This window comes from Strix aluco, chromosome 6 (genome assembly GCF_031877795.1).
Source record: "Strix aluco isolate bStrAlu1 chromosome 6, bStrAlu1.hap1, whole genome shotgun sequence".
Lineage (NCBI taxonomy): Eukaryota > Metazoa > Chordata > Aves > Strigiformes > Strigidae > Strix > Strix aluco.
The window spans coordinates 19,877,801-19,892,934 of NC_133936.1; the positions used below are offsets into that span (position 1 = coordinate 19,877,801).

At 37.3% G+C, this 15,134-nt stretch overlaps 2 protein-coding genes across 9 annotated transcripts in view; one reads left to right on the plus strand and one right to left on the minus strand.

The window, feature by feature from the left end:
* The window catches only part of SLC4A10 (solute carrier family 4 member 10), a 162,209-nt gene extending 155,520 nt beyond the window's left edge, over window positions 1-6,689 (plus strand). For 5 of the 7 annotated variants that reach the window (XM_074828972.1, XM_074828970.1, XM_074828971.1 and 2 more), the window contains exon 25: window positions 4,395-6,689. In XM_074828972.1, coding sequence (XP_074685073.1) covers window positions 4,395-4,461 — 67 coding nt within the window. In that variant the 3' untranslated portion in view covers window positions 4,462-6,689. Of the gene's footprint in view, window positions 1-3,429; window positions 3,456-4,394 lie in introns of all 7 variants that reach the window. The other 2 variants (XR_012623780.1, XM_074828975.1) reach the window with 2 other exon arrangements.
* Window positions 6,690-8,716: 2,027 nt separating this feature from the next.
* LOC141925221 (dipeptidyl peptidase 4-like) overlaps window positions 8,717-15,134 on the minus strand; it is a 40,882-nt gene continuing 34,464 nt past the window's right edge. For both annotated transcript variants that reach the window (XM_074828976.1, XM_074828978.1), the window contains 3 exons: window positions 11,080-11,152; window positions 10,756-10,829; window positions 8,717-9,897 (listed from right to left, as the gene is read on the minus strand). In XM_074828976.1, the coding sequence (XP_074685077.1) occupies window positions 9,799-9,897; window positions 10,756-10,829; window positions 11,080-11,152 (246 nt within the window). In that variant the 3' untranslated portion in view covers window positions 8,717-9,798. The remainder of the gene's footprint in view (window positions 9,898-10,755; window positions 10,830-11,079; window positions 11,153-15,134) is intronic.

The window sequence follows — 15,134 nt, forward strand, 5'->3', positions numbered from 1 at the left end:
CCCACAAATATTTGCATGCTACTTAGTTATGCTACAGTGGAAAATGAGCATGCCTGATGCTTGTGTAATGAACCATCAGCCTACACCTGGATAATGCACAACAGCTGTTGTGTTTGTTCTGCTTGCTTTTGTTCTTTCCTTTTTGAAAAAGTGGTCGTCACTGCCCTGGAAATACCTATATGAAGAACCCAGTACTCTGAATGCAATCTACTAATATTTGGAGTGAAAATAATTTTAAGATTGCATTATTTCTTTTCAGTTTTCTGGCTACTTTACTTGTACTCAGACCAGTTAAATACTTTCAAATTTTAGTCCAGACCATCGTAAAATGAAGCAACGTTTTATCTGTGCTACAGAGTAGTTATGGGAATAAGAAAATATTAAATACAAGCACGGTGTGATTGTAAGATAAATTTTCCTCTGTTTCCATAAATTTTAAATTTAACTATTTTCTACTTAATTGTTTCATATCACATTTTTGTCATAAGCTCCCCTTCCTAATCACTCTAGAAGCTGATTCCCCAAAGGTAAGACCCTGCCCCCAACCTTTTCCTCGAGTGTATCTTCGAGTTCAGAATGGTGTCACCTAGGAACCCAAATGACTTTGGGTAGTTTTTGGGGAGACAGAATGAAAAGAAATTTCAAATAGAAATGTAAAAGGTCTTCATTAAAGCCCTTAGTATTAAAATTTGAAAATTTATTGTGTATTAAAAATAGAAACTGTAGGTGTAGTATATTTAAATGTTAAATTGAATTTATTCATAAGAATTATTTTTCATTAATTGTTTGACTTTTAAAAAATATAAAATTATATTCTGTCTGTTTTTAAATCTTGTTTTCAAAACAGACTCCATATTTGAAACAGGTAGTCATTGTTTTATGGTGAAAAGATGCAGTAAGAGAAAAAATTTAGTAGTGAAATAGATTTTTAAATTTTGTCACCCCAAAATGGCATGCTGCCTTTCAGTGTTGGTTCCTTTCCCTAAACAGCATAAACAAGATGAACAGTTGATGACCAGCAAATCTTCATTTCAGATACCCATGGAGCAGCCCACTAATGTGATCATTTTAATGCTGTTTCACTGACAGTCAAAATAGCAGCGTAGTTCTGATTTGCCTTCCACCCTACATGTGGGCTGAGAAGGATCCTGTCACAGTGAAATCAGCGTGGTGCATGGGAGAAGGATGTACAGTAGGGTTTTCTTACCTTATGTGCCTCTGCTGTCCAGGCTGTGAAAGCCTGGAGAAAGAAGAAACCGATGTGGTGCATTCACAGCCACTGGGTATGCAGTAGTTGTAATTTTTCTGGTGGATGTTGCTTTCTTTAATGGTATGATAGATTATATAAACATGTACTGTTTTTATCTGAAATTTTCAAAGATCCTTTGAGCATTCACAGAGACTGTGGCTCAGACAATATTGGTAAAAGGTGATTTGGCCTTTCCACTGCAGTAAAATAGAAACTCATTTTCCAATGAGCTCATTTTCAATTTGTCCTTGTATCTTTGCTCATGAAAACAAAGACTTGGATGAAAAGGAACTAAAGGATCGCAGGTTTTATGGGTTTAGATACAAGTGTCCTGTTGTAAAGGAACAACATCTTAAACAATCTGCAGTCGTGCTTTTTCATGTGCTCTAGCTTGTCTCAGATTCCCAGACAGAAGTAGATTCAAAGACTTTAAACCTGGAAGGCTTGCTTTCTGATAAGGAAAACCATAGACAACATTAATCTTAAATCATATTACAGGCAGAGCTAAAGAAATATTGTATTCCTAAATGCACATATCATTACCTGAAGATATAATTCAGTCCTAGGTAAGTACCGAGAAAAAAGAAAGCTTGGAATGGTAGCAGTCATAAGGATAATTTTTGCAAATGATCAAGATCATCAGTATTACATTACACAGTTCCCCTCAGTGAAGGGTGTCTTAGCAGAGGGAAGAAAAATAACGTTGTGTTCAACTACACAAGTGTTTAGGACCTGTTGTCAGGTCTACTTTCTTATACTAATATCCCAAAACATTATTAAATGGGCACAATTAAAATATAATACTGTACTATGATTTCATGTAATGCTTTTTACGTTAAGGCACTGCTCAATTAACAATGCAGGGTGAGTTCTGGAATACATTAAATCTGGAAGTTCTTAATACTAATTAAATACTGAGTTTACCTGACCAATGAAAAGACTGGCCAATAATAAACTAAGATCATCTCCAAAGAGAGATTTTTAGGGAGGAAGGGTTTATATAAATGACTTCTTGGCCTGATGCATGTATATTATCTATAATAAGCTCTGCCCAGCCCCTGGCTCTGTGAAGTAGTATAGTGTATGATAGTTCTTACATCCCACACTTGTAACTCTATTTAAGTGTCTAAAGAGGGGATTTAAATGAGATTTACTTAGTCAACTGTTGCCTAACGGTAGAGGCAGCTGAACTTTACAATTTTCCAACCGTAATTTTTCATTATGAAAATTTCTAGGGACCTAGAGGTCTGCTTTTGAGTCTGTCTTGATAGAATTGAACACCAAGGCACATATCTGAAACATAGCCCTCTGTGGTACATGTAATTAAATATTCCTCTGCCTTTGCTTATATTAAGCCCCTCAGATAGCAATTTCAAAACATACACAGAAGATCTGACCATGTATAGAAGGTAGTCCTAGCTGATCTTTTAAAGTATTGGAAAAAGAGGCATCTATCACTTTGTAGATGGTGTGAGTTCCCTTCTCTACCTGGAGATATGCACATCCTGCATTCCAAACCTCCTTTCTCAGGACTACTCCCTTGGTAGGGAGGAAGAGAGCTCCACGTCCCTTACAGATCCACCAGTTATGTGTTTTACTGGTAAAAGACTGGACTTGTCCTTTTTTCTTTTTACCCCCCCCCCCCCCCCCCCCGAATTTCTCAAGGCATTAAAGCCCACATCTGCAGGAGATGCTCAGAGGTGTGAATCCTAAATAGGAGGACTTTCCTGGTATCACAGAGGCACCTAAAACCTGGAAATATTATAGACTGTAAGGCACACAACACATCCTCGGTGTTTGCTTTTACTAAGCACAGGTAACTCTCTGCCTGCTGTACTGCTGCCCTTTAAATTCACCCCCCAGGAATTTGTTTGCATACCCTTTGTGTGCAGAAAGTGTAACATACCCAATTCTATCACTGTTCTACAGAAGGTGACAGATTTGGCAGTTGAAGTGGCAGAAGTTGGTATTCTTTAGCTATTTCCATTAACACCTCTGGAAGCTGCCATAGGCATAGAAGTAAGCTTTGGCTGAACTGAATTGTATCCTTAAAGCAATTTTTATGTGAAGAAAAATGTCAGATGATTGTAAAATTGTGCATGAATCACCTTAAGAATTTGAGAATTGATCTTGCTTTCTTTAAGCCTTGTGTAACTCAGCCTATTTCTCATTCATTCTAGTTAAGGAATTATTCCCATGAAACCTGGTAGGTTATGTGCTTGATACAGGTTTGTTCTCAGAACCATCTTTTTTTTAGATACCCTGCCACTCTTTGTTGAAGGCTTGGTTTGCCTGTGTTGTGGAAGCCTTTTTGCATTTTCATAGTGTGATGGAAACTCATTGCAAGAACATGACTTTTTATTTATTTACACTGTTGTAAATTAGGACCCTCTTCACAAAAAAAAAAAAATCATCTGCTTTGCACATATATTGCTTTCTGTAGGCAAATCAACAGTGTTTTAACTGGAAAAAAGCTGAATACAAATTTGAACTCTGCTACAGAGTTCTTCAGGATATGGCTTTTATAAGATCTTCCAGGCTTATTTTTTAAAAAAAAGTTATTTCCTTATATTGTATACATGAGGAAGTATGTATTCAGCTCCAACTGGGGAATATTGTTGCTCTGCACCCCCCAGTCTTCTCCTGCTCTCCCCAGTCAAGACTGAAAGCCAAATATTACAGTTGAAAATTGGCTTGCGCTACTCTAGTTCAGAAACATTTCTTCTAAATATACATTGAGCACCAGAATACATTTTAAAGACAATAAATACTTATTGTGACCTCTTGTTTGTGCCATGTAAGAAAATGCTGCTATTATTTGAGAGCTGTACCATTACCATTTTTTAATCAATTAACAGTTTTATTTGCGGGGGAAAAAAAAAAGAAAAAAAGTGGCTATCTGCTACCTTTGCTTGCATGCTGGCTGACTTGTCTGTCTGTACATCTTCAGTTCTCTACCTACCTTGTTACTAAAATACTGGCTGATGTCTTCTGCACCATTCAGCACAGAAACTTTCACTTCCTTCCCAGTTTGTGCTATGCAGCATGAAAAATTAATTAAAATATGAATGCAATGCTGGTTTTCAGGTAGGTCATTAATATATATGATAGCGCTGCTCTAACTTTCTTTTCCTTCTTTTCCTAGTGCTGAAATCAGAAAAGAGAAGAAAGCTGACTCAGGGAAAGGTGTTGACCGGGAGACATGTCTATGACTTGTTCTTCAATTATTTTTTTTACAAATGAATGAAAGGAGTGCCACAACCACTAAATATACATGATTTGACGTTGTAACTTTGTCTTTCATCTCAAACTAGCACAGGTAATGTAGTGCAATATATGTCTCATTTCACCATGTCTACATGTCTACATTGTCTAGTATCTGTGTAAAAGTCTGCAGTAGCCAATGCAAAAAATCTTTATGTTCTCTGCTGATATTGGCCATTTATCAGTATCCGCATCATAAATTTAACAAGCAAAGTTTCTTTCAAATTCAACTTTCCTGTTAATAGGTTTGTACTGTATTTTGCTACTTTTTCTGTGTGAGAATACTTAATAATCTTCATTCAAGATGAACTTGAAAACACTCGTTCCAAATTTTTTTTTTTTTTTAAATCACCTGAGTAAATGATTTCAGGAGACCCAAACTGACAAGCAAACATTAAAGAAGTTTTTAAAGTAACAACTGACATGACCCTGTGAACAAACTAACAAGGATAATCCTTTCCTCCTCAAGCTGTCCTTTTGAAGTCATGGATTACTCTTGCAATGAGGATTGCAGGGTCAGATTCTGTATTTGTGAAGTTTTCCTTGATTTAATACAGTGTATTTAATATTCAAATTTGTATGTAACTGGAACATAGTCATATATATATATATAAATATATTAAAATATATATTAAAACATTCTCTCACCTTAGTTGAAAAATCACCACATCCTTTGATGTGAAACACATATTTCTTAAAATGCAATCTGTGATTACAGTATCTTACCTTGTATTGTATAAATGTTGCCGTGGTAGGCCAGACAACTGCGTTACATCATTAACCAATCCATTATTTTATAATAGGGAAAATTTTGTAGATACAAAGTATACCCCACATGCAGTTATATCACCTGCCCAATGATCTTTCTCTTTATTGCCTAAAATACAGCCACATAAAGGGCATATTTATATTGTCCTCTCTCTACTAATAACTGTAAACCTCTTAATTTCAGAGATTGTTTATAATACTTAAATGGGTATCCTGCTGTTGGTTTCGTTACAGCTCTTCACTATTCCATCAAGTACATATTGATTAAAAGGTAAAAACAGCATTGTGCACAGTAAAACGTGGCTTTAAAGCCATTGCAAAGACATTTTTCGTAATGGATTTTGTTACTGCCTGATCCTTCAAGCTGTTCTTTTGTGCAGAACAAGGACTGTGAGATTAGGTATTGAATTAATAGAGGCATGGAGCAAAAGTTTGACTGCGTTATTTGGAATTCACAGATTTTTAAATTTTTTTTAAGATAAATTTTTAAATGATTAAATGAAAGCTAACTCTCATTATTACGCTATTACTTTGAATCCTACAAATAAGAATTAGTCTTGTAATCTTTATAACAACGCATTTACAGGACTCTAACATTCCCCAGCTTTCCAAAATATGATAATTTTTCCATAGACTTCATGTGAACAACTTTTCAAATCCAGCACATTTAAAGTATTCCTTCTAATGTTTTTGTGTGTGTGAGTGTGTATGTTTTACTACTTTAGCCATAAATAATAATTGCATTTTGCTGCAAACTAATAGGGTCACTGTTCTAAATTTGACTTAGCATTATTAAAGCCCATTAAAGGCCATTTTTATGGAGAAAAAAAAAAATCTAATGGACACAAAGGATTTACATTTAATTCAGTGTTTGTATTTGTAAATTTAGGAAAAAAATGCTGATGCATTAACGTTAAATGCTTTGTTTTGTGTACTTGATAAATTTTAAGATTCCAATTGTTTTAAGGTTAGTATAGAAGTTCAATACTGGTTTGTCCCGAAAGCTGCCTGGTGGTGTTTTAATATGTTGCTGACTTTGTTACAGATAATGTGTACAATCAAAATGTATTAGTTTCACTTGACCAACTCTTAGAATATTAAGAAATCAGTGTATTCAATGGCATTCTGTATTTCTGTTCAGTATTTCAGAGTGGTTTTATTTTAAAAGAGTCACTCTGTTCTTGTGTGAATTTAAATGCTATTCCAATGTTAATCTTAACATTCTGAAATCACACACAATATAAAGCAAATGTAGTGCTATATTACTTCTAATTTCATATTCCTGGTCAAAATTACGCAATTTCTTGGATGTAATTTATTACAAAAGTTTATGTGTACATGTGAATAGACTATTGTGTTTTTCACGATTAAGAAATGTTATGTGAAAATAAATATTTATCCTAACTAATTTTCAATTTTATTTTTACACTGCAAAACCCAGAACAAATATGCAATAGGGTACAGTATTTTAAATGTCTACCTGATACTTGAACATGCTTCACACATTAATGAATCATAGAGCTCAGTACTGCTCCATTTTCAAGTGGAATCTCATTGAAACATGCAATGTTATCACGTGTTGGCTTGCCATGTGTGGTTGGTGGTGGTGTACTTGGTCTGACGAACAGTAAGTGCACCATGGGGGATGGCATATAACTGACCTGTTCTGGGAAGAGAGTAGGAATTACATTCTGATGTACTGGTCACGAGTTGGTTCCCCTTCCTCCTGGGAGAGATGACACAGACCAGGCAGTAGTTGGGTCTTTTTACAGATCAATAGGTAAGGAATTCCTCAGTGCTACAGTATTTAAAGTGTCTAATAGTTGAAGAGCAGCTTAGCCTGCTGCCTATTGTGGGAGCTTCTGCTATTCTCAGAACCCTAAATTTCTGCTACTGAAAAGCTTTTAGGCTTAAAGCCTAGTACTACTGCCAAAACCCAATACCTCAGTACTGACTATCTTATTAAATCCCTTTGAGCTTCTTCACCAGTTTTTAAACCAAAGACTGGAAGCCTCCTAGCCTGAGAACGGTAACAGTCACACCTCAAGCTTCAGCTGCTTCTGTTAGGATTTTACACAAAGTGTACTGTACAACAAACTTAAGTACCCATTTCACATTGAAAAAAATACAGAGGAAAAGAAGATAGTTGGTAGGTGCCTAACTAACTCTAGCATGTGGCACTACAGACATAACAGTTCCCAGTGCTAGCTTTGTACATTAATGAAAGGAGCTGACTTGCTTCTGTGGCCTCAGTTTTAGGTATTTACCTGTGTTCATGCATTTCAAATACACTGTCAGGTCCCTGAGGCAGCTCTACTGTCTGCGTTATTTTTGGAGCTGAGGGAGATCTACCAGAGAGAAAATCAGACACTAAACTGATGTTTATTATTAGGACACTTACTATAGCAATAAAATTTTTTGCTCTACTAGCAGCATATCTTAGAAGTTGCTTTCCAGACAAAGAAATATAAGGTAACTAGCACTGTACTTTGTTCTGCCTCACAGCTTAGACAGAACAGGACAATGTACTGAGAGTACAGAACTTTCCCAGTGAGATGCTAGCATCAGTAAGGTAGGTCAGATACAACGAACTGCATCTTTAATGAAAGACTTAGGACAAAATAATTTGAAAGGGTTTTTTTTTTTTAATGCTTCTCTGATTACACTAAGGGAATTCTTGCAGTTCTTAATGGGAGCCTAGTTAATGTAGTTTTTGGATTACAGAAATACTTCTTTTTGTGTGTGATAACATTTAAAAAATCCACATAACTGTTTTCCCCTTGCATACACAAGCCACCCAGAAGTTCATCATGATCATCCTTTTTTATAGCCTATCTGCATTGCTGTTATCTACTGACTTCTGTTTCTTTCCCTTGAGTCAAAAGAATCAGAGACATGGATACTATAAGCTCTTCAAGACAACTGACAGCCTCTATCCTACAGAACTTTAACACTGGTGCCAGTCTACATTAGAACCACTAATACACTGAGCCCAAGATTATATTTGTAATACCCACCTCCAGTTTGTTTCCCAAAAAAACCTTATTTTGTAAGTCAAGGAGTTTTTGGTTTATTTATGAGCCCAAAACCTTATTTTCCACCTCAGGCCCCCTTCTCTCTCTCATTTAAGGACAAGCTGCACAAACTGTCTTGACATTCTCCCCCCTCTCCCCCATGCTTTATCTGTCTGTATGAGTACTTTCACATTCACACCTGATGTCACTACTAACCCACAATACATACATAATCACATGCTGGTGTCTAATATCAAGAAGCTAAGTAAGTGTTAGATAATCATGTGACACTCCATTACATGATGCCATTAAACAAAAGCAGAAACTTCACTGTAAATCTCTCTCAAAATTAATGGATTTTTGTAAAATTCTAGGAGTTCATTTCTTGAGCAACATTTTCAATGATATGGACTACACCCTCTTTCATAACTTAATGTCTTTATTATTTTAAAGCAGCACAGTTTGTAGTACAAGTGGGTTGCATCTTTTCTATCTATGTGAAATTAAGAAAACTAATGTAATCTTCAGATGGAGAAGCCTACCTGGAGTGCTGAAGATAAAGCAGAAGTTTACTGGTAGCCTGCAACAAAAAGCAGGTTGACTAGCATGTTCACATGAGAGTTACAGTCTAACCCTTGCTTTAAGTGACTGCTAGTTTGCATTATAAAGTTTTATGTTTGAGTGCAAGGAATATATCCTATTTATCAGTAAATAGGAAACTTCTAAGGAAAAAGATTTTCTGTCCCATAAAGGAACATCTCAGAACTCTAGCAGCCCACCATTAAGATTTTACCAGTGCAGATTCCCACAGTGCTATGAAACAAAGAAATTCAGTGCCATTGGTTTGAATAGGTATAATTAAAAATCTTTGGTGAAAGCTGGTTACATACTTCCCTTGCAAGACTTCTACAATTGTAATCCAAGAGATTGCAGAGAAAATACTAACTCAACTGCAGTAAACGGTGTTTGATTCTGCACAGAAAATATTAACACTGCCACATTCCTGATACTGTTTCTAAAATAATTGATAAAGCATTAAGTAATTTCTGCAAAATCTCTTCAAAGTTTTATCAGTATTTTAACAGAAATGATTACAGAGTTAATTTTAATTTTTGTTGGAAACTATTATTTTTATTCCTCTGATCTCCACATTAGTTCCTCTGTGACATTTTCATCATTCATTACCTAATATAGAAACTGGACTATTTCTCTTTTAGACTGAAATATCAAAAGGTACTGATTCAAGTAAGTACCATGCTTTCTAGAAGTCTGCAACATACCTACATTCTGGTGACGTTAAGACCTGATTAAACACAATCAATCAAAATACAATAGTTGCTTGGCAACAGAGGTCATTATAAAGATCAGCATTTCATTATGCATACAGGTACCCCAAGAGCTGACCCTTATCTCTTTTTGATTCATAAAAGTTTATACGGGCTCAGTGTACATTAGCTAGACTTTTCTGGAGAAGTACCATCACTAACAACCAAAATGCTGGTGCTAGGACAGTGAGAAACACTGCTTTATGAAATGGCTCATATGGGTATAAATATGCTTATGTGCTTGACCGGTGATGGCATGGTCTTTGTCGGTATACCACTGTGGGAAAGAAAAATACAGAGAATGTTAGTTCTAGCTACGTCTGAATGACATAAATCAAACATGACAGACATAAAAACACATGCAGCCATTTAAAATTTCCCAGCATCAGGCTATTTCTGCATGGAGGCAAAGACATGATGGTGGGAGGAAGCTCGATGATACTTTTGTCCCTGCTTTGTGTGGGGGACATACCATCTATTCATGCTAAAAGTACAAAATTCATGGCTTGTCCCCACATGGAGGGTAGATGCAGCTCCTCAGTTCAGAGTGGCATCTGATCTCTGTCCTTGTTAGCCCTGCAAGTCTGGCTGAAGGACAAGCATGCACTGGTGCACCTGGCTTCCTTCTGTACTTCATCCTTTTCAGCTCTGCTCCTCAAGAGCTGGGAGAAGGTAGGAAAGGAAGAGCTTTCTGAGAGTTTCCATGTACAGCATAAGAAGGGGCAAATAACTACTTAGCTTACAAGTTCAATAAACACCAGATGTGATGGACAGGTTATATTGGACTTAGATGAATTTAACCTTTTCTTATATCCTATCTCTAAGATACTAGTCAGTGGACTTTGGGTGTATTCAGAGATTGGGATTGGCTTGGATGTTTAATAACACAAAAAAATTACCAAAATTAAAGGTTAGGTAAACAGGGTGAAATATGAAAAGGAGCTGCTTTACATCTTTTTCTTGTACAAAAGATACATGGGTGTGTTATGTTAAAATTTCAGTTACTGAATGTAAAATGCAGTTATGTGAGCTTTGAGATAGCAATTGATTTACACCTAACAGGAGGGAGCTTTTACTGCTGTTATTCTCATAATACAAACTCATTTGTATGATGATAAACAAAACAGAACCATACCATTGCCTGAAAATCCACTTCAGCATCAACAAGAGCTTTGGAAATCTGCGCTGCTTGCTGAAAGTGAACATTATCTGAAAAGTGGAAGAAAATGAGGAAATGGGTAAACAAAAAATTGCTTCTGTACTACTCTGGGGGAAAAGCAAAACAACGAACACAGTAGACTCCCCAGCACTGCTGACTGAAACACAAATTAGTTGCAGAAAGCAGTATTATTTTATTGACGTAAATGTAACAGCCTTGCCCCTTCATGCTTTTGTTTTGTCAGTAGTAGAATTGCGAACCTGTCTGTAATACTAAAATGTCTAATTAACTGCAACTCACCATCTGCTGTTCCATGAATAAGGAGATACTCAACTTCCTTGAATTTTTCAGCTCTGGCCATTACTGTTGAACTCTGAAATTAAAGAAAAGGAAAAAAAAGAAAAAAAGGTGCTATTTATTAGAAGATGATTTGCTACCAACTGACTTTGATTCCTGCTGACAGTCTGGGGTCCTTCAGATAAAAACAACAACCCCGGCTCCCCACCCCCCCAAGTAGCATGTTCACATATCCGACAGCGCTGTGCTCGCACTCAAACCATTCTGCACCGGTCTGCAATTATTACCAAGGGTTATGTCTGCAAAGTAACAGGCAATTCCAGAGGGGAAGAGTTTTGTGAGTGAGATACACATTTAATGCATTGCTAACATGTTGTTAGCCTGCAGCACACCACTTGCCATAGGTTTCCTGTGTGACTGCAGACAAGTTAAAAAAATGTTGCCATGGCAACAGTGCACCCTATGATAGCAAGGAGTAGCTATTGCAGAGACTACATGCGTTATCTTCCCCACCAAAATGTGTACTAGTTGACCTGTAGGTAAGTCAACAGAGCTAATATCTCATCAGTCTCAAGTAGAAATGTCTCACAAGGAGTTTAAAACAATGTTCTCCCCCAAATATGACAGAGAAATGCCTGAAGTGAAAAAATCACTAGACCAAATCTATAAATAGAAGTCGAGCTACATTTTGGGAATTGAAATACAATACGGTGATTAAAAAAAAAAAAACCTCAGCAACTAAGATTAATCAAGAAACTTACAACAGTAACAACATACTCCCTAGAATATATTAACCACCTGACTTGCTACTGTGACTAGGTACTGAAGAATGAGGAAAGTGAGGATTGCAGGTGAGATCTTTAATTTGGGCAAGGAAAGGGTATAGGAAAGTGCTCTGACACGAGAGTGGGAAGAAGAAAAGGGAGAAGAGCAAGATGTTTTAGGCATAATGGGGCAAAAATACATTGAATTAAATTTCCTTCTATGAGCAACATTATAGAGGTTCTCTGCTGAAAATTATTAAATCCCTGCAGAAGTTTTCTCTATATTGCAGCAACTTAAAAGCTACTATGGCAAGGAAAAAAATAGTAAAAATTAGGAACAAAAGAATGTGGTGGGTTTTTTTCTTCCCTACCTTGTACTAAGGCTGTATCCTTGCACAGACATTTGCATTTAGTACCCCCAAAAAGTCAAATAATACGTTATATTAGCAAGACACAGAAGTGTTCTAATTTCTTTATGTCTCTTGTACACTCATGAATCTTTAAAGCAAGCATAAATATTAAATTCCTTTTGTCATGGCAGAATAGCGTACGACAACCCTCTAAGTGAAATGAGTTCTTTGTAGTTAGTCAAATTTAAAACCCAAGTTCAGCAGAGAGAAAAAAAACACCCTCCAATCCGTAACACCGCAATTGCCCCCTTTTGACAGCAAAAGGCTGCAGATCGCCAGAAATCCTGTCTAATAGATGGAAATCCATGCACACTGGAAGCATGACACTATCCACTGAAATGAGTTGGTATCATGGAGTAAGAACAGATAGTTACAAGAGTGCCAAAATCTGGAGAGAGGACTTTGATTCCATGAGGAGCACTGGTACAGCAGCCAACCAAAAGAACGATTCAGAAAGTAATGGCCCAGTGATATTAAAAAAAAAAAAGAAAGAGAACCAAGCAGTATGCTTTGAGTAAATTATTTTCCATATGTGCAGAGGGAAACTGGACAGATCACCTTTGTAAGCTTTCTTCCAGCAAATCAGTGCTGGTTTAAGGGACAGGAAGTCTGTGAGTGGAAGCCTGACTTGAGCTACGCTTCTGAGAACTCTACTTTCCAAAAGCCGTTTCAGAAGAAGGATGTTGCTATTTTTCCCCTCCAAGCATTAAACAAAATAAAGCTATCTGCAAAATACTTCAGAAAGAAGGAACACACAAAAGATATACTTCCTCAGTTTTTTTTATCACTTGCAAGTGATGTCTCACTTGCTGTACCCATACTCAACATGAGGAGTCCCTTCCCTAAAACGTGCTTTAAGGACACAGTACTTCTGCCAAAAAAGAAGGTTGCAAGATAGGGAGTAATCTCAAGTTAGGCACAGTTATAGCACAAAGCAACAGCTACATCAGCTGAACAAAACTCAAGTGGACAGCAAATAAATACGACTTAATTTACCCCTTCCGTTTCATAGTTATACTGCTGGGACAAAGATTCTGAAAAGGTAATATGTACAAGTACTGAGAATTAGGCCCTGCTGAGTGTAACTGGCTTTTCTAAAGATCACACAGCAGTCAACATTTTATCAGCACTCCACAAACAAGTTAAGGTTTGGCTGAAACTGAAGGTCTCTCTCCCTTTAGCATATTCTCAGATAATAGAACAAATGTCAAATCAGTACAAGATGGCATATTTACAAAATTGTACCCTGTTTTGCATAACCTAATGATGCAGCAGTTCTTAAGGACTGAACATTTCAAATCTGCTAGAAAAAGATTGCCAAATCTATGACTGTTTCAAACACTTGCCAAAAGCATATCAAATTCAGAGCGAACTGCAAAATAATCTTCTCACAAGTTGAACAGTCTCTTCGGTATGCTTTACATGGCTACTGCATCTGACCCCTAGAGCTCTGCCCTGATTTAGTCTTAAGCCTTCTACATCAGGGACATTTCTTCCCGGGCAGAGGGCTTCTCTGCCATTCAGCCTAGGATCCCTACACAATTATACTGGGAGCTCCACCCATTCTTGCTCCTTTCTTTTACAAAGCTCTAATTTTTAGTAGTTCACAACTACCTTAAAAGGCACTGATTGCACCTAATTAGCCTACTTAGAGGAGTGTGAGTCATCCCTCAGACTTGACAAGTATTGAACATCTCAGATTCTCTTCAATAAATGTGAAAGCTAACATCACAGTAATAGAAAGGTAGGGTGTATCTTTCTTACCACATCTAGTTTGTTGAGACTATATATTCAGAGTCATTAATAGTCTGTGCATTAGGAAGGTGCCTTGCTGCATGCATCTTCTCTAAGCAGATGTGTAGAGTGTCATTTCTTTTAAATTAGAACACAGCACAGAGTTTATGCAACCTTTCACTTTTCAAGCCAGCTTTATAGCGGATGCAGTAGGATAGAGAATATATGATGCAGCGCACAAACCTGACAGTACAAAGTTAACAGTTCAAAAATGCTTTAACAGCTTCAGCCAAGAGAGCTTTCAGTACATGTTTTGCATTTACTTGCTAAAAACCATTCAGTTCAGAAAACAGCTCTCATCAGCAACAAGGGGACAGGAGGCTGGCTATTGGGACTAGGACACTGAACAAAGGGGCTGTAAGCCAAGGAACATGCTGGGCTGAAGTCAGTAAGGGTCTTCAGCAATAACGAAATCCTACAACCCTTCCATTGATGCTGCATGAAAAGCAACACACTTCTCAAGCTACCCCATTCCTCCAGGTTTATGTGGAAAAGTAAATTCCAAGTAACACATTATTTGGGGCTTATAACGAATGAGGACTTAAGTTGCATTTTCCTATCTCTAGAAGCAGCAGTGAAGTGTGACAATCTGATCTGTGCAATTACCCCTCCTCCATCTAGCCACCGTTCTCCCCAATTAGTCCTCTGAGTAACACATTTGAAACCTTTAGCTCTTTGGTACTGGCAGTTTCAACGTGGCCATTGCCAGCAATGGATACTATGCCAAGAAAATCCGACTCCTGGCTTGAAAGGATTAAACAGTCCTCTGTTGCCATCTGTGCCGTGAAGCTGGTGAATGACTTTGTGCACCCAGAGCGTTAACGTTCGTTCTGCACGACGACAGTAACTTCTATTTACACTGCTACCTCGCAGACCTCCTACTGTTCCTACTGCGTTAAAAGAAATGCATTTGGAAAAAGGCAGGCAGGCGGCTGCAGGCTGCTGGTCAGTCCCCGGTGGGCCCAAGCAGCTTGCTGATTAGAAGAGGCAGACACAGTACCAAGTCTTCCAGCAGTCACTACCATTGTCCTCAATTTTGACCAGAATGTCTGACAGAGCAGTTGACAAAACTAGATTACTGTAGTGATAC